Here is a 27846-nt window from a genome sequence, read left to right as displayed (position 1 = left end):
AACTGTTCAGAACTTTTTAATTTGCAGGACAACGAGGATTAAACCAATGTTAAAATGACATCAAATCCAAGGCCTGGCTGATCATTGCAGCCAAATATTAATGTGGGAGACACATGGAGGGATGTGGGGCAAAAAGAAACAGTCAAGCTATAAACTCAAGTCACCCTCAATATAAGAATTCACAGATGGGGGAGACCAAAGTTACAAAATGTTTATTCCTAAAAATTAAAAAACAAAAAAAAAGGCTTTGCCTTGAAAATGATGCGCAGCCTTTATGAACATCATTCTCAGGGTTCATGTATGCATACAAAAACAAAAAAAGTTATCGACGTCACATCATGATGCTTGTTCGTGTTCAAGTATATTCACCATCAAACTTCATTAATTCTCCATGATTTAGCATTCTGAAATAAAACATCCTTCAAAATAAAAAAACAAATGCAGAAAACCACATTTCATGTTCTACCAATACATATATACTGTATAAATACATACATAAATATATTTTACATACAACAGCCATAAATTTGAAAAGGGGGGGGGATATATAGAGCAAAGGGGGTGGGGGTAGTGTGTGTTATAGCTTGGTGCTGTAAAATGGTTTGTCCCTCAAAGGTCTGGTCAGTCAGATGGGGCAGGTGTGGTATGTGTGTGTGTGTGTGTGTGTATGTGTGTGAGTATGGGCATCCTTTCGCACGCACGCGCACACACACCTCAACGGACCACCTTGCCACCTCAGTTAGCCCAGTAGGGAGAGTTGCCATAGCTGGACTTGTTGACCTGGGTCTTCTGCTGCATGCTGCTGGACTGGCCTCGTTGGCTCGGACCGCCCTGGACACGCACAAACTGTCAACGTTAGCAAGGCACCATGTTTTAGATCGGAAACATGGACATTGCTCTCTGCCCTTATGTTTCTATGTATGTAACTGTATTTTAAAAAAAATGGTCCTGTGTCATGTCAAATGTATGTATGCATACAATGCCGCTGGGTCGCAAAACCAATTTCAGTGCAAACTGACAATAAAGTACTATATCATATCAAAGCCTGTGTTTGTCAAAGTGTTTCTGCAGAGTAGGGCTTTCACTTCTAGAGATCTTTACTAGTTGCCTAGTTTACTAGGCCTACCTATTATGTAAAAATATATAATAAAATAGGTGTACATTGGTGACTATAACTATAATCTAGCTGATCTTGAGGCCTACAAAAACAGGAAAAAAATAATAATAGTACCAACAAGGTGGACTAGTGTATTTACTAGTCGACTAGTTGAATAGTCGACTAGTTGCTTAAAGCCCTACTGCAGAGCATGTTCTTCTTCTGCACCACCACCACCACCGTGTACGACATTCATTAACCACTAAAGCACATGCTGTTTTGCAAACAAATAAAGATTATTGTGTGCACTGTGCACTTTTATTACTATACAGTATTTGTGAGGACTCAAATGTGCACAAAAGTGCCAGTAGAATGAGCTTGTAGATCAGCCTGAGGAGTGGAACATCGTCATTTTAACCCAAAGCCTACAGCCTGGGGGGAAAAAAGAAGGTCCCTCTGTGTGTGTGTGTGTGTGTGTGTGTGTGTGTGTGTGTGTGTGTGTGTGTGTGCGCACTAGTACCTGTCCATCCTGGGCCAGGTGGTGGTGCAGCAGCTGTGAGTGTGGTTGCTGGTGAGGCAGGATGTGGAGGAAGGGGGCGGGGGCGTAGCCCCCTGGAGCTCCTCCAGGGTTGAGGGGTCCAGGGCCACCCAGCGCTGAGGGCAGGCTGAAGGGAGGTGGGGTCCCCGCATGGAAACCCTGCTTATCAAAGGACTGCGGAGGACAGAGGACAGAACTGACATCAGACTGATGACAAATGATTGAATTATTAACCCATTTTGACCTGAGATCAGATTCAAAAAATGTCTTCTACATCCTGACAGTTTTCTGAAAAAGCTATGTTTCTATTTCAGTCGTTCTTCGATTTTTCAAAAATAGCAGACCTACAAGCTCGTAGCGCGCCACTCGGTGGCGTGCTATGAGCTCTTTAGATCTGCTATTTTTCAACAGCTAAAGCATAACATAATGCTAATACCAAGAGGTTCCCGCCCAAAATGAGTAAATCGTTTGGAGGCCAGAGTGACTCCACATTGCGCCCAGTGAACGACAGTGTTAGGAACATTAAAATGGACTGTATGAGTGATACTGCATCTTTGGCGCATTGATTACAAGTCACTGTGAAATGTATCTACGTCACTGCAGTTACATTACTACCATTATATATTTTTCTCAGATTCACCCAATCAATTTCAGACTTTCAGGTGATAAATCCACCTTCAAATTCTCTTACCATGTTACCATAAATAAATCATTCAACAGATAACAGTTGTGCAATCATGCTACTTCCAATTAAGAAATATTGCTAAAATCAAGCCCTTCCTGTCACCCCCGGACATTGAGATAGTCATACATGCCCTCATTTCATCACGCCTCGACTACTGCAATTCCCTCTACTCCGGCCTTAGCAAGAAAACCACATCCCGCCTACAGTTAATTCAAAATTCTGCTGCCCGTCTGCTCACCAATACAAAGAAACGAGACCATATTACACCCGTACTTGCGACTCTCCACTGGCTGCCGGTGAGCGCCAGATGAGACTTTAAAATCTTACTTTTCACCTATAAAGCCCTGAACGGACTGGCCCCTACCTACATCCTGGAAATGCTGTCCCCACCTAAATCAAAACGCACCCTCAGATCTTCAGATAAGGCCCTACTAGAGATCCCTAGGACGAACCTAGTCACCAGAGGTGGTCGGGCCTTTGCCGCCCGGGCACCTAGACTATGGAATGCTCTACCGGTGCATGTAAGATTAGCACCATCTGTGCCTGTATTTAAGTCACTTTTGAAAACTCACCTTTACACAGAATGTTTTTTACCCTTTATATAGGAGATTGCTCATTTTTAACTGCTGCTATGTTGTCTTCTTTTTTATTTTATTTTTATTTTAAGTTTCTAGTTTTTAAACTGCCCTTGATTATGATTTGCCATATGTTGTTTGTGTTTGTCACTTTGGAACCTTGCTCTGAAAGGTGCTATATAAATAATGTTCATTATCATTTACATTACATGTTTTGTTTGGAATACAATCTTTTCTCAAGGGAGGGACTAATGTTTTTGTCTATACTTAGCAAATCAATTTGCGCAATAAAATAACGTTGAGATGGTACTTTAACATCATCTATAGTATAATATTTATATTTGTAACTCGAATAGTAAAATGTGTTAACCCATTCTGGGCGGAAACCCCTTTTGGTGAGCATTATGTCACACTTTAGCTATTGAAAAATAGCAGATCTACAAGCTCATGGCGTGACACAGAGTGCCGCGCTACGAGCTTGTAGGTCTGCTATTTTTGAAAAATCATGAAAATGCATAACAAATCTTATATATACACACATATATATATATACTTTCAGAGCGAACGTTTTTAACTCAAATCTTTGCTTCTGTGGGGTTCCTGGAATAACGTATTTTCAGATGGGGGTTGGTGACCAATTACATATAATTTTTGGGGTCCTTGACATGAAACATTGAGCACCACTGATATAGAAACATAGGTATGGTTATAGAACGTACATTACATAGGGGTTGTACATTATTGTAAGGTTAAACATCATTGTACTCAGATCTGTACTATTGTTATTTTTGTACACCACAGTGCGCGCTCCCCTCTCACGTGTTCTGTTCCATGTGGAACCATTTAATGGAGCCAGTTCACAGTGACTTTCTCTGGCCTTTTCGGTGTTTTCGTGGCTGCTCCTAAAATGTTCTGAACGTCTGAGTTATTTGTTATTGTGGATGGACCTGGCGCAGACATCAGAGCATCCCCCAAGTCTGCGCTGTGAAGTTGTGCAATCGCTCCGCTATATAGCCCATTTTGGGCGGGAACCCCTTTTGGCTTTAGCATTGTGTTATGCTTTAGCTATTGAAAAATAGCAGATCTACAAGCTCATAGCACGCCACCGAGTGGCGCGCTACGAGCTTGTAGGTCTGCTATTTTTGAAAAATCGAAGAACGACTGACATAGAAACAGCTTTTTCAGAAAACGGTCAGGATGTTAGAAGACATTTTTAGAATCTGATCTCAGGTCAGAATGGGATAGAAGGAGGGGAACTGTGTTAGTTGTGTAGTTAGTGTAGTTAGCCAACAGCCTGACTAACTTCAGGGACCATCACTCCACTTTTGTACGGTTCATCGATTGCTTTGTATGGCAATCCTTTCTTGCTCTTATGCACTTATGTTCAATAAACTACCTTTAATAGACTTTGCCTCTCTATCTACGGGTGAATCAAATTGTCGACAGACAATAGCATATGTATATCAGGCCTAAATGTGTTAACGAATGAATGCCTCACCTGGGTCTTATTGTAAACACTTCCACTGATGTCTGGCACACCGGAGTTACTGGAGGTCACTGACACACCTGAGAGCAGGACGGAGCCAGTGTTAGTACATGTTAGGTCTACAATGTCCTCACTGTTGGGTGGAAAGCCTGTATGTCCTTGGCTTGTCAACCCTTATTTATCCAAAAAATTATAATCTGAAATGGTGAAAATGGCAGATCTGCAAGCTCACACTGAGCTTGTCATTTTCACTTTAGCTCGACACGCTTTTATGACGAAGTAGGGCATGAAGTGACGGGTGGGGAAAAATAGTTGAAATATGGAGATAAGGTTTCTGCCCGACAGCCACACTATGGGACAGTGATGTTTGAGAAGAGGGACCAGGGCGACTGTGGCTCAAGAGGTAGAGCAGGTCGTCCAATGATCGGCGGTTCGAATCCCGGCTGCTCCTGTCTACATGTAGAAGTGTCCTTGGGCAAGACACTGAACCCCAAATTGCTCCCGATGTGCTGGTTGGTACCTTGTATGGCTTCCGCCGCAATCGGTGTATGAATGTGTGTGTGAATGGGTCAATGTAATGCACAATCTATGTAAAGCGCCTTGGATAAAGGCGCTATATAAATGCACCATTTAACATTTAGGTACCACGCTATGGGACAGTGATGTTTGAGAAGAGGGACCAGGTACCACGCTATGGGACAGTGATGTTTGAGAAGAGGGACCAGTACCACGCTATAGGACAGTGATGTTTGAGAAGAGGGACCAGTACCACGCTATGGGACAGTGATGTTTGAGAAGAGGGACCAATACCACGCTATGGGACAGTGATGTTTGAGAAGAGGGACCAGTACCACGCTATGGGACAGTGATGTTTGAGAAGAGGGACCAATACCACGCTATGGGACAGTGATGTTTGAGAAGAGGGACCAATACCACGCTATGGGACAGTGATGTTTGAGAAGAGGGACCAGTACCACGCTATGGGACAGTGATGTTTGAGAAGAGGGACCAGGTACCACGCTATGGGACAGTGATGTTTGAGAAGAGGGACCAGTACCACGCTATGGGACAGTGATGTTTGAGAAGAGGGACCAGTACCACGCTATAGGACAGTGATGTTTGAGAAGAGGGACCAGTACCACGCTATGGGACAGTGATGTTTGAGAAGAGGGACCAGTACCACGCTATGGGACAGTGATGTTTGAGAAGAGGGACCAGTACCTTTCCCAGGGCCAGTAGCAGCAGATTTGGCCTGTGCCTGTGAGGAGTTACTGTAGCCTTTACTGTAGTCCACTCCTGTAGGCCCCGCGCTCAGCTCCTCGTACCCTGGGATAGCAAGACATTCACACACAACTCTTTATTTACAATACCTAGTGAATAATACAAATATTGATTATACTAAATGTTAGTTAAAACCATGTTAAAACTAGGAATGTCTTTTCGTCTCCGATCCGATCCCGATGCGTTAGGCGATACTGATACCAGTGTTGTGTTTTATAGCAGACTCCTCACTAAAATGTGCACTTGCTGTTTGGGCAACTCCAAAGTATACTCCACATGCCCCAAACATTTTATTTACTTGTCAACCCCTTACCCCTGTGTCGGATCGGTGGTTAGACTGGCATATTTGCCGATACCAATATGACCCGATATGACAAGCCGATACCGATTTTTTTCTCTAGTTAAAACCATTCATTCAAATCCCCAAGGTTAAGATTTAGTGTATAAACGGTAAAATCTTCGCTGTTAATTTAACCAGGTCAAAAGCATGTTGAATTGCCTTGTGCCGTTCAATATGCCCTTGCAAGGTGCTTGGAATTGACATAACGATACGAGGACGGTATTCATGAAATTCTGGATTTGATGGAAATCTTAAAGGATCCAATGGAAAGGTGGCATTCAGAGCTCCCCAAAAAAGGTAGGATTCAGAGCTCAAGAGAACAGTGTTATTCTACAGATGAATCCTCCATCTGCATATAGGAAAAGTGACATTTTAAAAGGTGCCGTTTCTGGTGCCTTTAAAATGACGAAGCATCTTGCTGTGTTTCCAGGGTGGTGGCACCGATTTGATAAACAACATGCATGATTCTAGTGTTTCCAGGGTGGTGGCACCGGTTTGATAAACAACATGCATGATTCTAGGTGCAGAGTGCATCCAAAACGAGATACCAATCCAATCCAATCCACTTTATTTATATAGCACGTTTTAAAACTTTTTACAGTTAACAAAGTGCTGTACAGGAGAAAAGTGCACTAAAGCTACCACACAGAAAAACAACAGCGAGAAAACAAAGTACAAACAGTGACAACAACTGAGACACGTAACAGAAAAACAACAGCATCACAATAAGACAAAACATAGACAAGGACCGATGGAACTCAAGCGGGGTTAAAAGCCAAGGTAAAGAGGTGGGTCTTTAGGCGAGATTTAAAGGTCTCGATGGAGGGGGCCAATTTGACGTTGGAGGGGAGTGCGTTCCATAGTTTGGGCGCTACCACAGAAAAGGCTCAGTCGCCTCTGGACTTTAAGCGGGTCTTCTTTGTGACCCTGAGGTTTAGCTGGCCCTCAGACTGCAGTGACCTAGAAGGAGTATAAACCTCAATAAGGTCAGACAAATAAAGAGGAGCCAGACCATTTATAGATTTAAAGACAAATAAAATAATTTTAAAATCCACTCTGAAGCGGACAGGGAGCCAATGAAGGGAGGCCAAGACAGGTGTGATATGCTCACGTCTGCGAGTACCTGTGAGTAGACGAGCAGCTGAGTTTTGGACTAGCTGGAGTCGAGGAAGGGAGACTTGGTTTAAACCAGCGTACAAGGCATTACAGTAGTCCAACCGCGTAGATATGAAGGCATGGATAACCCGCTCAAAATCGCTAAAAGAAAGTACAGACTTGATTTTGGCCAGCAGCCTTAGATGATAGAAACTAGAGCTAACTACCGCATTGACCCGTTTGTCAAGTTTAAGGGCATTGTCTAGTTTGACACCAAGGTTTGAGACCACAGGTTTCACATAAGGCTGCAGGGAACCTAGGTCAGTGGGAACGATACCAGGACCGCTAGGTCCAAACACTATAACCTCCGTTTTACTTTCGTTGACACAAATTAAGAGCCATCCATGCCTTGATGTCACTTAGACAGTCAAGCAGAGGTGTCAGGGAGCCGTTATTGTCCTTTTTAAGGGGCATGTATAATTGCGAATCATCCGCATAAAGGTGACGAAATGCCATGTTTCTTAAAAATAAGGCCAATAGGAAGAATACTTAGTGAATACTTGAATGTGTATTTTGATGTCATTTAATTTGCACCAAGTGACAGCTCAGACTGACCTGAGCTGAAGGTGTGCTGGCCATAGCCGCTGGGCTGCTGCTGTGTCTGCTGTTGGAAGGGGCTGGCTGAGGGGTTTCCCAGACCCAGGCCCATGCTGTGCTGCTTGGCGGAGGCGGGCCCCGGCCCCCCGGGAGGTACGAACATGGTATGGCCATACTGGAAGGCAGCAGCGTTGGGCACAGCACCGGGGTAGTAGGGCAGGCCTGTGTAGCTGTAGCCTGGAGGCAGGAAGGCCTGCTGACTGCTGTGGTGCTGCGGTTGACCCTGGGGCTGTGGCTGGGCCTGGGGAGGCTGAGGCTGGGCTTGGTTCTGGCCTTGGTTCTGGCCCTGGGCATTCTGAGCGGCCGAGAGGCTGGTGGGGGGTGCAGGGGAGGTGGAGTCATTCCTGCCAAACTTTGTGACTTCACCTAAGAGAGAAGAGGGGAGTAGGGCTGTCACATCATAAAAGTTTAGTTGTCTTTTTCTGTTCATTTTATGTCATTATTACAGTATAAGCTGAATACACATACAACGTAAGAGACATTCATTGGCATTGAACATTGGAATGTGCAAGTATATTTCTGACATAATAAAAATAGGCCAATCCACAGCCAGTATGACAACAAGTAGCAGGGTGGGGCATCCATTCCCAACATGCATTATTCTGGACTTGTGTGGTGCCCGAGTAGGCCCAGTTTAGTATGTAATAAATGGGGCAGCCTTAGAGTGGAGCCAAATTAATTGACAGCATCATTCAGGACAACAAAAGAACTGAAGAGGATTACCTGAGTATGGGTTGTTGGCTAGGCCACCATCTCTACCAGAGAGAGCCGTGGGCCCGGGGAATGTGATTCCATAGTAATCCTGCAAAGAGGGCTGAAAGAATGGGAGAAGATGATCAGAGTCCAGCATCCAACCAAAAGGCTCATCATTGAGGATCCAACGTCACTACGGTGCGTTTGAAGGCTCACCATTTGCAGTCTGGACTGGAGCATGTGAAGGTCCTCGTAGCCATAGATTTGCTGTGAAACACAGAAGGACTGCTACGGTCATTCTGGTCATTTCCGCAAACAGAAATGGTGAAAAAAAAAAGACCGGCTGGGTCTTTATCTGACCACAAAGCCATTTATAACAGGGGTTTTAAACCAGTGGTCCGGGGACCACCAGTGGTCCTTGAGGTTCCAGGTGGTCCCCAGCTAAATGGAGAGTTGGTAACCAAGTGGACCATTATAGATCTTGGACCCTTACGGGTCCATTTGGTTTCATTTTACACTCTCAAGAGTCTCTCCGAATGGTACCAACATCAATACAGCATGGATACTGGACAGAATATTATTCAACTAAATATTCTTTAGTTTTGGGTCTGAGGCTTCCCAATTCCCAATAAATAATGGGCCTCGATATGAAAATGGTTGAAAACCACTGACTTATAACAACAAAAGCAAAAGTCATGACTCGTTCACTCAGGGATAGTTTTGTGTATGGCACGAATTCCACAGGGTCATGTGCGAATTATGCTTGATCACTAGGATATTATCGCCCACGAGATGATAATAATTAGCAGACAATATCTAATGATGTCTGTGAATTACGTGTTGTGTTGTTACTCTTAATACATCGATTTGATAGTACACTAAAGCAGTAATTTCAGTGTTAGATATAGACACTTGGAATAGATATAACTGAAAGGCCGTCATGTTCCTTAAACCATTGAGACAAGATTCTATAAATGTCTTCTAACGGTTTTCCGAAAAACCTATGTTTCTATGTCAGTGGTTCTCAAACTTTTTCATGTCAAGGACCCCATTAATTGGCCACCGAGCCCCATCTGAAAATATGTTGTTCCAGGGATGTTGTTCCCACCCCCCCCCCCCCCCCCCAGAAGCAAAGATACGAGTTAAAAACGTTTGCTGTGAACAATATTAAAATATTTGCACACGTTTTCACAATTTAAAATATATATCTACAAGGTTGTAGCATGTTACCTAGTGCCACACTATGAGCTTATAGATCTGCTATTTGTCCAACAGCTAACGTTTCTAAAGTGGTTAAAAGCTAAGGTGACATAGTTGCATTCCAGGTCTTAGTGGGTTAAGAGGACAAACAAGGTGCTCCAGTCTCGTCATAGATACTTACTGGATATGCAGGCAGCAACCCCCCTGGTCCCATGATGTACTGGTTGGGCAAGAGAGGAGGGACGCCCTGGGACAGGTTGGGAGGAGCTTTACCTGTCACCACAGAGACGACACAACCACCAATCAAACAACACCGCCATGTCATTTGTAAATTCAAATGGCTTGGCGTGTTGAACTAATAAACGAACAGTCTTTAGTTTGAAATTCCAAGCTGGTCATAAAAATAAAATAAACGCAACTTGTTGCCCTGTGACCAGTGAGAGTAGCTGTGTGGTCCTGGGTGAGACTGTGACTGTGTGTGTACATGTACTGGTGGAGGATGACAGTAGCCATTTGGTCCTGGGTGAGAGCGAGTGTGACTGTGTAACCCTACGTTTTAACAGCGGCGACTCTGGGTGATAAAAATGTCCTAGTGGTCGAAGAGGCGATAGGGCGAAGAGGAGATAGGCCTCAAAAGTGTTGCTTTGTTTAGCCTGCACAAATGGCAGCAGGAACGCTGCCATTTGTGCAGGGTAAACAAAGCAACACAACGATGTTGTCCAAAAGATACAATATTTTCATCTGTTCGGGCAACGTTCCTCCAGCCCACTTTTCAACTATCACCTCTTGGCCTGCTATCGCCAGTAGTTGCCGGGTCCCATAGACAAATAACGCACTTCCGTAAAATACGCCAGGCTGTCGCCCGCTGTTAAAACGTACCGTCAGTCTGTGTGGTGTTTCGTGCGTGCGTGCATATACGTACTGGTGGAGTTTGACATTAGCTGTGTGGTCCTGGGCGCAGAGAGGTGGTTGTTGGCGGTAGCTCCATTGGAGCCGAGCCCCAGCGCTGTACTGCTGGCTGCAGCAGAGTGGAGTCCACTGGTCCCAGACATGCTGCTGATTGCACTGCTCATGTTGACCCCCATGCTGTGGGCCATGTTATGGGCCACGTTGTGGTTCATGCTGTGGGTCATGTTGGTCATGTTGGCCATGTTAGCCAGGTGGCTGATGCTACTGCTGCTGCTGTGGGAGTGGTGGTGCGATGGGGGCGCGGAGGCTTGTTGTTGTTGTTGTTGCTGTTGCTGCGACGAGGTGTACGAGGCGGATGAGGGCGCCAGAGAGCTCTCCACACTGGTGTACTGTGGGGACAAAAGTGGAAATTAACCCATTTTGACCTGAGATCAGATTCTAAAAATGTCTTCTACATCCTGACAGTTTTCTGAAAAAGCTAAGATAGCAGTTCACATCATGTTCACTACATGAGCTTGTACAGTAGATTGGCTATTTTCACAATGTAAAAAATACATAATCGTTCATTAATCGTAATCGAGGCATAAGTTGAATTACTGATGATGTTGATTGGGAGTCATATCGGCCAGCCCTAGCGGGGCTCATGCAAAATAGCTTTTTGTTCAAATGTTATACAGTGTGTGACTTTGCGCGTCTGCTCACGACGGAGCTACTGTACAGGTTGATTTGCAGTGTGGCAGAGAGACACAAACTTAGAGTGAAAGAGAATGTGTGGCAGAGAGACATTGACTTACAGTGAGAGAACGTGTGGCAGAGAGACATTGACTTACAGTGAGAGAGAACGTGTGGCAGAGAGACATTGACTTACAGTGAGAGAGAACATGTGGCAGAGAGACATTGACTTACAGTGAGAGAGCTGGAGCCCATAGCTGACACTGAGGAATGACTGCTGCCGTGGCTAGAGGGGAAGAGGGGACAGAAAGAGAGAGAGGTGGTAAGAGGCATGGAAATAAAAACAACAATGATCAGTTTCACCTAGCCTACACACGATGGGGAGCGCCGCTATACTGAAGTATTCAAAAGTACAAATAATGACCTACTTTTTAGGTAATTATTTTTTATAAATTTATAAATCTGAAATGTTCAATAGTGGAAAAAGAAAACGGCAGTGTGAGCTTGTACATAGGCTATTTGTTCACTACGGTATATTTGAAATAGGTTAAGTAGCTAATTCATTATATATTTTAACAGGGTCGAGGGTCATTTGGGAGATCTAAATGTCACCTCTATCTACATCATTGGAATTTTGTGGAAAACGACAGCCTAGAACTGCCAAAACTGTGGAAAAACGGCGGAATCTGTACGAAACAACAAGTAAATAAAGAACTGCCCACACATCTCTCAGCTCGCTGAGCTTTTTTTTTTGGAACGTCCACAACATTTCCCCTTCAGCTGGAGGTCAATGTGATGAGTGTCAGTGTGTCACCTGTTGAGTGTGTTTAGCTGGCTGGCAGAGGGCAGCTCTGCGGCCAGGCTGGAGAGTGTGCTGGAGATGTGTGCAGGCAGAGGAGCGGACAGGTGGGAGGAGACCGGGGGGGCGCTCAGAGACGGAGGAGACTCTGGCTTCGGTGTGGAGGATGCGGATGAAGCTGCTTATGAGTGGAGAGAGAGAGATACACGTTTTAAAACTTATTTTGTATGGATTGCACTGCAGTACTTTGTGTACCAGGAAACAAGCAGTGAGTTCAGTTGCTTGACTGTATGAATGTAAATAACATTGTATCCATAGTGCTTTTCAGGGCACTTCACATTAAATAAATAAATGTCTCCCAAAGTGTTAGATAACTTACAGTCTAGTGCAGCCGAGGTCCTCACTCCATTCAGACCGTTCTAGTGAAACAAAAAAACAGTTCAGTGTCTGAAGTGAAAAAAATAAAACGGTCACATTTATATGGCAGGCTGTATTAGAAGGGGATTTAAATTTTAAAGAGGGGGATTGTTCTTTTTGAAAGAATACAACAGGAAATGTATTCGCGTTATCCTCTTGGACCAAAAGTCTCTTCTGAGGCAAGGCTCTCCAGACAACAAGTTGCCTGGTGTGATTTTACAAGGGCTTAGTTCAATGATGTTTATTTTTATTTTTTTTGTGTGGATATAATGCTCACCATGACTGGCCCGGAGGCCTCTTTGCTCTGCGAGAACGCCAGCCGCGAGTGAGGGGGCATGCCCGCGTCATAGCCCACTCCCACAGAGGAGAAATGTGAGGAGGGGACAGAGGATGAGGTGGTGGAAGAGGAGGCGGGGTTGGCAGGGCCCGCCGTGCCCAGTGAGGAAGTGGTGAGGCTGGGCATGGCCACCGAGGGAGATGGGTAGACTGGCTCTGACAGAGGGACGGAGAGAGGGCTGCCCCGGGACTCACTGTGGGAACAAAAGGAGGAACACAAGTGATACATGAGTGAGCCTAAATGTCAAAATAGGTAGCGTTCACATCAAGCGCCTATAAAAAAAAGATAATTTGGCCTGTACAATTATAACAAACATTATAAGATTATGTTGGGCCCGGGTATCGCTGGAGACTCGAGGCCAACTTCACTCTCCCAATAACTAATTGTGGGGGTTAGCACTAGAGATGGAGCACTCGTAGAGAGGCAGGGGAACTGGGAATTGGTCCTTTCATTATTTGCCTGCTCCTGAGATTTCTTTCTGTGATTGAAAATTTTCAATAAAAAAAGATTTGGAAAAAGAAACAGACATCATTGGACGGTTCAGTACCTGATGGGTTTGGAGTACAGGCTGTTCTGGCTCTGCACTCCTCCTGGTCCCTGTGCAGGTGGGGGTGCTGGGGGGGCGGGGGCCGGCGTGGACTCCATGGACGGCCCGTTGTCCGTCGTGCCGAAATCTGGCAACGGCGATTCCGAGCCAAAGTCCAGCGCTCCGAACTGGAGGTTGAGACCGGGGATGTCAGCGGAGCCGGGCATCTCCACCGCCGTGGAAGGGATCTGACGGAGGGGGGAGGGGTACCTTTTATTACCACTTTTTAATCAATATCAGGGCTCCATCAGACCGATTGGACAATGTTTTGGAGTTACATATTGTTCCCCCAATCGGGGCATTCAGGGTACTGGCTCCTAAAGCCCAGGGTGCCCAGAAACAAAACCAATGAGCAAAAAAAATATTCACTCATGTTGAAATACAAAGAAAGGAAATAATAAAGCCCCACAAAGACTCTAAAACATGGCCTTAATCATTTATAAACTATGACCTGAATCATCACTAGAGCTAACTAGCTGTTACCCTAGTTAGTAGTAACTAGGGCTGAGCTGGTGTACAACAAAATGGTTCAATATTTAACCAAATACCGGATCATACCAGTCCAGTTATACCACTTTATTTTACCACTAGGTGGCGAGTGCATGTGATCCAGCTGCTCCTGATTGAAACACATTGAAGGGAACATACAGGCCCTATAAGATGAGATAAAATAGACCTTTTATTGATTACTGTGAGTAAATTCAGGTTTTAACTACAGTAGGTTGTTTTCCAGTTTTGACTCCCATCTACCCAAAACCTCACACTGAAAACCACTCAGTCAAAAGCCACTGTCTGCGTCAGTGTCAGACCTTTACCTTAGACGTAGGAGGCATCCTTCGTTTCTGGCCTTTGAGCTGTGCCCTTTGCTGCTGCTGCTGCTGCGTGCTGCTGCCCTGAGGGTCCAGCCCTGCGGTGGGGGCAGGAGGCTTGGCGTTGCTGCCAGCAGCCATCAGAGAGCCACCCTGGTGGACCGCCGCTGTGACGGCGTGGAGGACAGAGGAGGCTGACGTAGGGCTCGTTTGTTGTTGTTGTTGCAGTGGCTGTTGTTGCGTTGGGGGGCTGGGCTGGCGCACCAGGGGCAGAGAGGGTCCAGCGTGCCTCTGGACCAGCTGGCTCAGCACCAGGGAAGGCTCTGGCTGCAGACTAAACTCACCTGGACACAGTATTAGATAAACAGAGTCTTTCTCAAGTATAAAAAGGCACGTTTTGGCCTTAGTACATTCTTTATTTTGACTGCTGGTACGGTACAGGTCATTGAACTTTTCTTTGTATATCCAATCTACCTTTGGCTATGCAATGTTTGTTTACAAATTCTAAATGCGACTTTGCTTTATATATGAAAAACCCATTGGTTAATCTCAAATTATTTGTATGACAATTTATAATCGAGTAAAATGTCACGATCGTGACAGCCCTAAAAATGGCTTCATGTAAAAACACAAAGAGAATCAAACACATACGGCTGAACTGTGAAGACAGAGGAGAGACGCTGGGTTCTGAAGTCTTCATGTCCCAGCTAGAGGAGGCGGGCGGAGGTAAGGAGGCTCCCAGGCCTGACAGCCTGCTGATGGAGGAGCTGGCAGGAGGGGCGGCCTGGGACGAGGGCAAAGGGCCCAGGCCGGGTCCCTTTAGCTGCTCCAGGATCTGAGCTCCGGCGATATTAGGCTGACTCCTCTTAGACTGGCCGAGGTCCCCAAAACCTGCACCCAGCACAGACGACTAGCACACAAAAGGGAGGAGAAACAAAAACAGGCAAGGGACGCAACGTTATACAAGTCAAAAGAGATGATGGAATCTGGAGAATACCAGGGTGAATTGAAGCAACAGCAAGCGCCAGAGTGCATGACAATAACAGTCTTTACCAGGGCAGCGTGTGCGTAGCTTGTGCTGCCCGTGCCGTTGCGGCTAGGAGGAGTTTGCTGCGACGGCTGATGGTGGTGGGAGTTGGTGAAGACCAGACCCTGAGAGGTGGAGGAGGATGAGGCTGTCTCTCTTCCTCCACCCACAGGCTTCTGCAGCAAAGAGGCCAGGTCCAGGCTGGTGGGGGAAACCACACACAGTCAAATAAACTCAGAAATTATTCTCCGCACAACGAGACAGACATCAAAGATGGATGTACAAGATATAAATGCATCACTAAGTGCGATGTTTTGAGTGCAATGTTATCAGGAAATGCCCTGTGAATAATATATTAGTATCTGCCTCACAGTCTCTCAGTGAAGTTAACCTTGTGTCACCCAGCTTACCCGTGGAAAGCCTTGTGTCACCCAGCTTACCCGTGGAAAGCCTAGCCTTAAGTTGTGTTTCTTTTCAGGTTCAGTGCTCAGATCCGGTCTAGATGCCTACTCCATCTTCCCGTGTACTGTTCATTTTCTCAGATCCGATCTAAAGCCTGTGTACTGTATCCGGTAATTTGCACACAGACAAACGTACACACGTTTTCTGCATCCACTCTAGACCAACAGCAATGCTAATTGCAGACTAGAATACTAGTCTAGACCAAGTAGATCATAGCCTACAATTTAAAAAAAAACAGTAAAACTCTTTTGAGGAAGAGCAAGGAGGGTCAGGCATGTACCACAAACTAACCAAAGCAAGCATACATTTGTAATAGGGAGATTTGTAAAATGTAACACATCTGGCAGTGCAATTGTTCTCAGTTAGGTACTAGGGTCCAAAAAGTCTCAGTTATGGGACGGGCTCAAACTTCAATTTCATTTCCATGCAAACCTAGTCTACACAGTATCTGGAGAGATCGTGCCTTGTGTAATGTACTGTACAAGCTAGTTACAAGCATTCTTTAAAGGACTTTATACGGAAAAGGCTGATCTACACACTCACAAAGCATCACATCGTGAGCTTTGTTACCTTTGCCCAGGAGTGATGTGGTTCTCAGCAGCAGGCGCACATGATGAAGTGAACACTTTGGTCTCAGAGAGCTGAAAAAGACACAGGAACAAATCACACTTTTAATACGGTTAGCGGCCATTACAAATAAAATGTGTAATTATCTATCTAGCCATCTCTCTCTCTCTCTCTCTCTCTCTCTCTCTCAAGGTTTTATTTGTCACCGACTCATACGGGTATAACTTGCTCAATGTTATCCAGACAAGAGATTCCGGGTTAAAACAAGTCCATCAAACAAAAGCGTGAGAACCATATCTCTCCATGGATAATTAATTATAATTATTTCCGTCATAAAGCAAACCCCACTCGCTGGATTGATATGAAAAACACAGAGCTGTTCTGCTTCAAGTGGTTTCCAGTTTGATCTCGGTAGAATGATTTCTCAGTCTCATGTTATCTCACAGAGATTATAATCCCACATTCTGCGCCCGCAAATCCATCATTGGACTGATTCTGGTATTGACCACGGAGTTACCCCCACCGATCAGATCACAAGATGCGAGAACGAGATAAGAAGCCCGCTTTGTCCAACATTAATCTTATACCGTATATATATTGTACCACGGACATAATGTAATAATTTCCAGTTTGGCGGGGGGGAGGGGGGGGGGGGGGGGGAGGCATGAACAAAAAAAGAAGCACAGTTTTGTGAACCACTGTTCAACAGCAGCAATGTTAGCCACGCCGGAAGTGTAAGAGTATTCTTGCAGAACACAGATCAATCATATTCACACACACACACACACACACCTATGCTGAGCTCCAGTGTTCTCTTATCCAAGCCTATAATAGAACAATCCGAACCCCCTTGTTGAACTCACACTGACGTCTTCGCTCCAGTCCTCAGCAGACCAGTCTTCCAAAGTATTCCTCCAGGGAACTAGGACAGAAGCAGGAGATGGTCCAATGTCAAATAACATGTAGGTGGGAAGTGGGAACATGTTTTACACGCTTTATAGCACATACACCCGCTTCAAATGTTATCAACCCATAATCACCAGTATATTCTTATTACGCCAGTATGGACATTTCCTACATACTGCCTACTGTGAGTTGGCGACTAGGGAATGCAGAAGTGAAAACATTGTGAAACTGCACTATACAACAAATTCTCTTTAAGTTTACTTACGTGGCCGGTTAAGACTGAGGTTAGGGTTAGTAGTCAGACAACTCGATGCACTTTAGCCTGGTTGCACTTTATATTTAATGTAACATCTGTATCTTGGGATAATGTATACGTATGTCTGTTGTACTGTTTGTAATGTCTCCGAGAGCTTTTATTATCTGCTGTAAAATGAAGTACCCAGTTTGGGACATATGAATGAATAAACTTGAAAACTTGACAACTCGCCTTCAAAACAATGGCTGACAACAACAAACAACGTCAATATGTAGGACGTTGTTTGTACTGGCTCCATTGCATGGTTTCGATAACATACTGCTGATTATGGGTCCTTCGAATCCGTTGGCACATACACTAGGCGTCCAAATTGGAATCTACACAGTAATAAAGACTTTGGTCTTTTACTGCTGGTGCCAACCTGTTCCATCTGTGCCGTTGTTGGCATCCGTTTCCCAGACCTCCGTTTGTGTGGTCCCCGTCCCGCCCTCTGCAGTGCTGTAGTCCGCTGGGTTGAAGGTGCTGGAGAGGAGCGGAGACAAACGGTTTGAGTCAAAGACATGCACGAGATGCCAGGGCCACGTGGGAGACAGAACTTAAATACAGCTCTGGGAGCACGGATGTGATGGAACAATAAGTGAATCCGGTTCCTAAATAAACAGCATGTTAGTGGGGTTTTTTTAACAAATGAGATATGAACTAGTATGGTGGTCCATGTGGTCTACGGGGGCTGTATTGGCAGAACAGAAAAACAAATATCATTGTCGGATTTCTAGGGTCCAAGCATCATCAGTAATCTGTACATTGAAACTATAGAAAAAGAATGCCAGGTAAACAAGTGAACCTAGCATCTGTCTAGTAAATATTAAATAACATGCGATCAAATTTACATTTTAACCTTTGCATAAGACCTTTGCATGGTTGTCAAGGCTAGGTCAAGTGCTGTGGTCTAAGGTGGAGTCTGACGAGCTGAGTATTCAGAGATTACATCAGGAAAGTGGGAGTGAATCTGCATAGCTTCCCTGGTTTGGATCAAGCTTTGAAGGTATGGGGATGCCATACCTTTGGTTGCTTTGTAGGCCAACATCAGTGTTTTGTACTCTGTGCGCCCAGTAACTAGGAGCCAATGGAGGGAGCAGAGAAGGGGGGAGACATGTGAAAATGTTGGTTGGTTGAAGACCAAGCGTGTTGTGGCATTGTGGATAATTTGGAGGGGCTTAAGTGCACATGCTGGGAGGCATGTGCACAATGTCAGTAACGTTCTGAGAAAGTGTGATATGTTGATGTCAGCAGTTGGGATTCCAATATAAATGTGTTTAACATGCGAGGTCCATGTTAGCTAGCAAGCTGGGAGAAAATGTCAAAACGGAGATAGAGATGAGATGTAGTGTACAGAGATTGTTTTACAGTTAAAAAAATCTACAATACCACATTTTCATAGATCAAAATGGAGAAGACGGACCCCAACGGGGCGATTTGGTTACATTTGTATACTTTCAGAGTTAAATCAACAATTCAGGATTTTAGATTGCAAAATGACATCATGATGGCTTAAACTTATTATATCACCATCAATCCAGAGATGAAAATGGATCAGTGGTGAGTGCATGTCTTTCTGTTCCACTGACGTACCCCATTCCCTGGGCAGAGAACCTGGTCCCGGCTGCTGCTCTGCCCCTCCCTCGACCTCCAGATCCTACACACACACACACACACACACACACACACACACAAAGTCAACCACAACTCAAGTGTTGGTTCTCCCACAGGGTACAATAAGAATGAAATGTCTCACCTCGTCCACCTCTGCCCCGTCCCCGGCCTCGCTCTGCACCCCTGTCCACCGGTGTCACCTCCACGCCGTTCTCTTCTGGGCGCACTGAGCACACAAATCAAAACATGAACAGGAACTACAATGAGCAACAAACAATTGCATCACCGACAGATTCAGAGCTCATCGGTTGAGCATATCGTACCTGGTCGGCTCCGACTGGGCCCCTTGCCCCTGCGATTGTTGGAGCCACGGGCCTTGCTTCCCTCCCTCTCTCCTTTTTTCTCCCGGTTCTCCTTGTTCTCTTTGCTCTCCGATGGTCCATCCTTCACCAAGGGCTTCTTCTTCCCAACTGTTTCCCATGAGGTCTAGAAATCAAATCAATGAATAGCAAACAGGGAGGGAGATGGAGAGGGGGGGGGGGGAGGGAGAGAGAATGAGTGAGTGAGAGAGAGAGAGAAAGAACAGAAAATCTCAAATCAAGCTCCATCAGTTGAAAACGATTTGAATCTATGTAGGTGGCATGGTTTGTTCTGTTGCTCCAAAAGTAAAAAAAGATTTTAAAAAAGACATTAGTGGGGTTATGTTCATTTCTTCAGAGGTTGTGTGATTTCTTGTGACAGCCACTGGCCACATTCAGTGCCACACCTTTTGGCCAGTAAGTATGAAAAAGTTAATCGGTCATTTGTTTTATTTGTTCATAACTGCTCGAGCTATCCTGCTGACAGAACGACAGATGGACAGACAGAAGGGTTGATGACATTAGCTAGTTCTTGGTGGAGGTAACAACAGATGCTCAACCACCTCCATGTATTTTAATTTTGGCTAAGGAAAAAAGATATGTGACAGAAATAGCACAGCGTTGTTGATAATAATTAAGCAGCTATTACAGCCATGCCATCCCACTGACGTTCTCAAAATGCCTGTGGTTCTCAACCATCACTGCAGATTATGCTGCTACCGGGATTACATACAGCCACAGCAGTGACTATACAGGGCAAACGATGCACAGCTCGCTATTTTGGGACTTCCACGAAGCCAAAAACAACAACAACGGGTAACAGACTGGCTGGCAAGGTCCGGACACTGCTTGCCATCTATGCTGGCTGATCTTCCTCAGGACACACGACATCCAAGCTGAACACCCAAGTTTTAGCTGGATGTTTGTTTTAGTGACCAAATACTTACGGACATTGGTCTTGTGCACAGTTTCAACAAGCACAAAGACACCATGGTATTTTCCCCAGTATCTGGCATAGTGCTGGGGCAAGAGAAGTCTCACGTAGCCAGGGAATCAGAGATCTCTGCCTGAAGGCGCTAAAACTCTGGAAGTAATGACTTGACTTTAGGCCAGTCCTTCATATGGAATGGCATCAGGATTGGTTTTCAAAGCATGTTTGTTACCAGTTTTTTTCCCCCCCGGCACACTAGCGCATTCATTGAATTTAGAGTTCAAACGTTTAAGTAGACAGAGATCTCCGATTGTCTGGCTGGCTACGCGAGACTAGGGCAAGAGTGACATGGCACATTTATTGCATTCCATTTATATTTGCCCTTTAATCTGCCGTTTCAGCAATAAGTACCCTTTTATATAGCATGGAGTGATCTGTGCTAAATTGCAGCCTGGATAACATTTTAAAAATGCATTATTCAGTATATACCGTCTACTCAACATAAGTAGACAGTCTACACACTACAGTCATCCACCAACGCACCCCGATCCAATGTACTGCAACTCCAGTGGGCAGAAGAGTGTTAATTTCCACTTGACCAATTCCCTTTCCCACTCAACCACCACATCAGATCCCCTTCCCGCTCTAAGCACCAATGTCCAAAATAAGCTCCTCACAAAACAACCTACAGGTCGGGATATGCAGTAGCAGCGATAACCAACCAATGTGTCAATCACGTCAAAGGATGACGTGTCACTTGTGCAGACATCTGTCAAGTCACAGTGAGTCTACCAACATGGCATGGTAGTCAGGTTCTAACTATGTCGACTGACAATTCAAGTGCAAACCCATTACGCAGATGAACAATGTAATCCTTCACTTGATCCCTTAATTGTCACTCTGGTTAAGGGTGAAGCCTGGGAGACTGACTAGACACCCTGTTATGGGCTTACATTACAGCATCAATATCCACTATATCAGTGATCAAAGCGGTGAAGCAGTTCATACATCAGTGGTCAAAGCAGTTCATTAGTTCTGTACGTTTATCATTTAGTACAGTTCATAACAAGCCGTCAGTCCTCTGGCTGGACTAATAACATTGTTTTTTTTTTATGCAGCCGGCTGTGAGACCAGTGCGGGAAAATTGGGTAGTATAGCTTATTATCCATCATACTAAAGGTATTTTGCTTTAGAGCTGCTGCTTATCACAGAATTACAATCTGTGATTATATTTCCAATTTTAATCGTACTTATTAGTAAGTTGCAAGTACAAATAGACCAATTGTTGAATAGTTGAATTTCAATATCGTTAATGTCTTGATTTTTTATGAATAAAACACTCTTCTTCTGTATTCCCCTTTCGCACCCTGATTATAAACATTTTAAGCCCAAACCACACCAATGGTTCATCATGCAACTCCTTGCAACTCCTTGCAACTACCTGCGACAGAATGGTGCTTTAACTGGGTATATCACACACACAGGAGTTGAGATGCGCCGAGCTGCAACAAATATCAGTTTCCAAAGCAATGGTTTTTGCGACATAATGTAAACCACTGGGTTTTGCGACTTGACGTAAATCCACAGGCAGATAACTTGGAAGGAAAGCGTTTTCTCATGGCAATAAAGCTCCCGGATTATGAGCATTTGTTGTTCGTAGCTGGATTTATGCATGTCAAATAATTCCTATGCAGTATTTCCAGTGTGAGAACACATCTGCCATGGACATTGCCCTGTTGTATGCTGCATGTGTGAAAGGGCAACTCCAGGCAGTGTGCGGACCCGATTCTCTGGGCATTGTCTGGAGTTCATATGGCTTATGAGTTGTTGGCATGCAACACATTTCATCAGCTTACATCATGAGGCCCGATTTGACACCTTATATTTGATAGGCAGATAGGCATTCCGTTTGATTTATAACCACATGAATATGCTCCCCGTTCTCAGGTACTGCATTATTAAAGTAAACAGCTATGCTCCTAACATAGAATTGTGCAAATTGTGGCACACAGGTAAATAGATTATTTATTTATTTTACAGATAATGTTACCATATCCCCTATCTGGCCATCAAAAGACATGTTTTCAGAACATCTAAATAATATAAAAGCTCCTTCATATTGTAGATAGAAAAACATTAAGTAATCATAGCATTAGCATTGTTGGACAATGGACACTAGAGCTTCTGGAGGCTTACCGTGTCCGAGGTGCTCTCCAGGAGGAAGTTGATGGCTCTGTTGACGTCCTCATTGCAGTCATGGAGCGCTACCATGCATTCGTCCTGGTTCTTCCCCGTCACCTCCATCAGCTGCGAGAGAGCAGAGCACACAAACACACACACAGGAAACAAAACGTCAGGAAACAAAATGTGTGACCCACTATTAAAGCATCAAGTGTGGAAGGTAACTCCAAATCTGTGTTCCACAGTACACAGTCAAAGCCTCACCCATACCATCACATAGCTATGCAAAGAACCCCACACCCTGACTCAGCTTTGTATCCAGACAATAAGCCTTGTGTCCTCACTGTCCTGGGAGGACGTTGGTATGTAGTTGAGTGTTCCTCACCTGGTTGACTTTGTCCTCAAAGTCTGCATCGCTCTTGTCATAAATCATCTGGGCAAGTCGGATCTGCTCGGCAGTAGCCTGTGATACAAAACAATACACAAGCCTAAGTGGATGGCTAAACAAAATGAATAAAAGTGAGAGGAACAACTAAAGGTTTTCTACTGGAGCACTATACAGTATACACACTGTCATAGCAGAAATAGACTATCTACAAATTAATAACGTATTTCTGCCATTTTTGAAAAGCTTTGAATGCCAGGCTGACAGTGTGGCAACTGGCAAACAACAACAACTATAAAGTGCTACCCAAGGCACGCAAGGTCTTGTGCACTCCCAGCGAAGCAATCCGGCGCTGATTAGGCAGATTTATTCTACAAGCAGGTGTTTTCTACTACACGCATGCCTCACATGGTCTCCTAACAGTTATGGTTATCATCATAACATGACAATCATCCCTTATTTCTGACTGTGTGTATTCGTTGCGTTTCTCACCTGTATCTGTTTCTGTGGTTGTGAGGTGTGTGTGGCAGTGGGCAGCGCTTTTTCCCGAGAGCCCCGGGCCTTTTCGCCGCCCAGTGAGCTCATCATATACAGTATATACAAAACTCTGTATGTACAAAATAGAAAAAAATCTGAAAAAGACAAACAAGAAATGACAGGAGGAAGAGTTAACAGAAACAAATGGATAACTTGTCCACACATGGATAAATTCCTTAAAGTGGTGCAGCTATCTGGAGTTCTGGCACATTACCTCTGCTGACATACAGGCCAGTGTGTGTAACAGATACGACACATCTCTCCTTGGCTTAAACACAGTCAGGCTGAACTACGCAAACAAATTACACTCCTCCTTACGAGCCCCGCTCATTCATTCATCCACTCACAAACACACACACACGCGTACGTACATGCATACTATATGCCTGGTGGTGATGTAACCGCTTTAAGGAAAATCTAGGTCAAGAAAGGGGAGAGTGACCCAGTGTCTTCTTACTCTCCATGGGCCTCTCAAAGAGCATACCACACTGTTTGATTGTGAAATATAGCGGCTATAATAATGCTTCCAGTATTGAGAGTTCAATGTAGTCTGAAGTTATGCTGAGTATGAAAAATAAAAATCTTTTAGGTCCATGTATCTTTTCTATCCTACTGGTCATGGACATAAATATACACACATGTAATGAGTTAGGGTAGTCTGTAGGGCTGTCACGATTACACAATACACATTTTAAGTTGATGATTAAATTGTTGCACAAATAACTGTGATTAAAGATTAATTGTAGTTTTGGCATTGAACATGTGAATAGAAATTGCATTTCCGTTTGCCTTTTAGGCTTTCGAAGACACAGGAAACGACAAAGTCTTATGCACAGCTGATGACGAGCTCAGAGATGGATGTGTAGGCAGGGAGCACACGTATAGAATTCAATAAAATAAACCGCACAGCATCTACAACTTGCACAATAGACAACTTTATTTATTTAGGCAACGTTTTGGTCAATAGACCTTCAAGAATCGACCTAAACATTGCCTAGGAAATGTATATTCCTATTGTGCAAGAGTAGACGTAGGCTAATCAGAAATTCCTAGGTAGATATGACAAATAACTTAAATGTACAAAGAAATGACTGACATGTGTATTTATTACATATGTCAACTAACTTTCTTTGTATATTTGTTATACCGTAAAAAAGACCTGATCTACACGCTTAAAAGTACTAATTGTAGATCAGCTATTTTGGTTTCTTTTTCATATTTGAAGATGTATGAAAATTGGAAACAATGACAAATAATTGTGATTTTAAAATAATTGCAATTAAACGATTATGTAATTGAGACAGGCCTAGTAGTCTGCACAGTGAGTGCACATATTCAAACTGTTTAGTGTTCAGTAGGCCTATGTAAGTTATAAATACTTCCGATACTGATACATATGATGTTTTTCATTTTTGTTCTTTTTATTTCCCCCTTTTGTGCCAGGGAAACAAATACATCTTTTTTTTTTTTTACACCATTTTATCCAACAATTTTGTAACCCATTTTTTCCACCCAGTGTCAATTATCTAATGTAATCCTGGGATCCCTCTGCCTACATGGGGAGAGGCTACTTCTTATGTATGAGGAGTCCAAGCCGCTTGTTTTCACCTGAGAGGGAGGGGGGTTCCCTGGTTGGACATAGCGCGTGGAAGGAACACGTTATTCCAATTTCCAACCAGTTCCTTGTTCCCCCTCCATCAGGCGCCCCGGCTGGGCAGTTTTATTTGCCAATACAGATATTGGCCAATAACGGCGATGTGGCCAATAAATACATCAGTGCATCCCTACTTGAGACTGTACAAATGTAACCAAAATGGACCTGTGCTCTCGTAGGTCCATTTGTAGATCTATCTCAAGAGTTAAATGAACACTGCTAGTATCATACCGTTTACAAAGGCATCTATGCATTGTCCTGTATTTACACATGGAATGTGCACAGTGTGCTGATGGGAGCCATTACTAGAATAAAGCTATTGTTATTAAGTGCAGATATCCCCACTGACCCACTGGTTTTAATGCCTCAGAACAATAGCAATGCAGCTCACAGTAGTGGATGAATGACGTTTGTTAATACACTGTTGCCATTGGCTGATGGACTGAACAAAGCTAAAGCAAAAAAAAACAAAAAAACACAGCAAGCAAAAACGCTTCAGATGAAAACACTAGACATTATTTAGCCCATCCATACCTTTTTCCCCAAAAAAAAAAAATATGCATGGACGCCCGTCAATGTCACAAAACCATGATAAGGAGTCAAACTGGTGGCTTTCATATATTCAATAAGATTATTATTAATCACTCGGGTTAGTAAAATAGAGAGGGGGAACAACCTACAGCAGCCACAGCCCACATGTACTCAAATCACTATTCGCTCTCTGGTTGTCCGGGTAGATAAACCGTTATAAGCGGTGTGTGAATGATGAACACAGCCCCAACAGTTTGCTTTGAACCCATCAACTAAAACCTGGGCATTCATTATTCGCTTACTGCTTGTTTTAACCAATGCGACTGTTCTGGTCACAGTTGCGCAATATCCAGCCATAATAAAACAAATGCGATCCCCGTGCTGTTCTTCTCAGTGTATACACCTATGTTGTTGTTGGGACTGTGTCTGTATGACTGTGTGGGAGCTCTTTGTCCTCCTCTCCGTCCGTCTACTATAGCATTAGCGTCAACATTAGCATGCTGCTAACGCTCCAGCAGCAGCAGCATGCTAGTAGTAGTAGCAGGCTAATGTTGTTAATACACGCATAGCATAGTAGGGTTCGGTTACACGGCGCGAGACATGTATGTAGCGTCAACATTAGCATGTTAGCTTAGCTAGCATGTTGCTAATTCCCCTCCTCCGCTGTACACGGCGACAAGAACACACAACACAATGTCCTCAAAATGTACAGTCAGTCGGGGTGGCGTCAACATATAAGCCTGCTAGCGATGCATGCTAACGCGGACGCACAATGCCGTCGATGCGGCGGTGAGATGGGTGAATCTGGAGGAGGAGGATGAAGCTAACGGTGCTAACTCAATCTTGTCGATAGAAAGACAGTCACGTTAGAGCTGGATAAGTGGCCAACTCGTTTTACGCTTGGGGGATAATATAAAAACATGATAATGTGAGTTTTCACGTTGGTTGTGATGTCGTCCCACCTCCTACCCACCCGGTGAAAACAAGATGCCAAAACACCAACCAGCTTCTTTTTTTGGTCAATATTCTGGTGAAAATGGCCTCAACAACAGCCACCCTCCTCCTCCTCATCCCGACCGACAGACATGACTTATGTCGGGGGGGAACAAACCAGACCACAACACTCTGCTGAAGAAAAAAAGACCCTCTCCTAGTCTTATGTCCTTGCACAAAAAAAGGAACGACGCGACGGTTTAATCACACAACACAGTCGACTAATCTCCGTGAAACTTTAACATAAAATAGCACGAGTTAAGACAAACACAAATTACATTTGTTTTGTTTTGTTGTTTTATCCCCCCCTGTGTGTCGTTATTACCTGCTAACACGCTTCAGTCGGGCCAGCAGAGCAGCAGCACTGAGTGGAGTAGACAGGGCTCGGAATGGTCACGTGACCTGGTGCGACACCACACGCCGGTTGATGATGTCTTGACGTTACCAGAAACCACCACCAGTGGTGGAAGAAGTAGTCTACTACTCACATTTTTGTTTATTTCCCTGCTGGCCGCTACCACCATTGCAGGTCTTTCTGCACGTCAAAGTTCCCAGGAGCTCTTAATTAATGACCCCCCCCCCCTTTGAACTTTTATGTGTCAAATGCGTTCTGTGCTCGTTAGTGCATCAAAGGTAGAAATCACTTTTGGTAGCTGTCAGAGGGAAGGGAGGATCTGCAGATTCTAACCAGCTGCCAGTATGCCTTAAGAGCTCCAGCGAGTTCCTCCGCCCCCAACAAGTGACCTGTGCAGGCCTACAGTTCAATTAAAAACACATTTTAACATATTTAGAAAAGGCTTCCGGGGGTGAAATTCATGGAGTGGGTGTTTTTTGCCAGTCAATAATTATATCGAATTGAAGTTGTTATTGAAAATGTTGTACTTAAGTAAAAGTATCAATACTACAAATGTAGACATAATACTGTTACAAGTAAAAGTCCGGAATTTAGCATTTACTCGAGTAAAGGTACCAATGTATTGGTATCAGAATGTACTTAAAGTACAAAGATCAGACCCGTCTGAACTGAGTGGTGCTGTAGACCTACTACATACATAAGGACTGTACACATTGCTGCGTATAAGAGTGGCTAGCAACACTTAAAAAACAAGTAGAAAGTACTCTCATTATGCAGAATATGCCATTTCACAAGTTTTCAAATGTATAAAACCTTTTGAATGTGTCGTTGTGAGCTGTAGATCAGCTATTTTTGGGCGAAATTTATTCGTGGG

At 44.2% G+C, this 27846-nt stretch overlaps 1 protein-coding gene across 4 annotated transcripts; it reads right to left on the bottom strand.

Moving 5' to 3' along the window:
* ubap2a (ubiquitin associated protein 2a) lies at positions 1–27033 on the bottom strand. Of its 4 annotated transcripts, XM_080786408.1 has the most exons (28): positions 26943–27033; positions 23395–23534; positions 22903–22980; positions 22533–22643; positions 19370–19532; positions 19189–19272; positions 19026–19089; positions 18456–18509; positions 17815–17915; positions 17095–17153; positions 16235–16305; positions 15229–15403; positions 14827–15085; positions 14182–14519; positions 13328–13554; positions 12721–12973; positions 12406–12445; positions 12042–12207; positions 11462–11513; positions 10569–10944; positions 9828–9919; positions 8663–8713; positions 8477–8567; positions 7712–8143; positions 5602–5706; positions 4393–4460; positions 1617–1808; positions 1–846 (listed from the first exon to the last, which is right to left on the bottom strand). In XM_080786408.1, exons 2-28 carry the CDS (start codon positions 23488–23490, stop codon positions 736–738), a joined length of 3909 nt encoding a protein of 1302 aa, XP_080642534.1. In that variant the 5' UTR covers positions 23491–23534; positions 26943–27033; the 3' UTR covers positions 1–735. The 4 variants fall into 4 exon arrangements, with proteins under 4 accessions (XP_080642534.1, XP_080642535.1, XP_080642536.1 ...); XM_080786409.1 differs by lacking the exon at positions 18456–18509; XM_080786410.1 differs by lacking the exon at positions 18456–18509 and having other exon boundaries at positions 12042–12204.
* Positions 27034–27846: the final 813 nt, after the last annotated feature.

The sequence above is a fragment of the Protomyctophum bolini genome, assembly GCF_963924005.1.
Source record: "Protomyctophum bolini genome assembly, chromosome: 2".
In the NCBI taxonomy this organism is placed as follows: Eukaryota; Metazoa; Chordata; class Actinopteri; order Myctophiformes; family Myctophidae; genus Protomyctophum; species Protomyctophum bolini.
Note: the sequence above shows the minus strand (reverse complement) of the source record. Positions and strands in the feature narration are given on the sequence as shown.

Bases quoted from the DNA above. Each gene is read 5' to 3' on its own strand.
- ubap2a (XM_080786408.1), bottom strand. From the start codon at position 23,490: ATGATGAGCTCACTGGGCGGCGAAAAGGCCCGGGGCTCTCGGGAAAAA. The intron at 22,644-22,902 runs GTGAGGAACACT...GCTCTCTCGCAG, and splicing joins TTGAGGACAAAGTCAACCAG to CTGATGGAGGTGACGGGGAA. The intron at 12,974-13,327 runs GTACTGAACCGT...TTGTTCCCACAG, and splicing joins CTGTACTCCAAACCCATCAG to TGAGTCCCGGGGCAGCCCTC.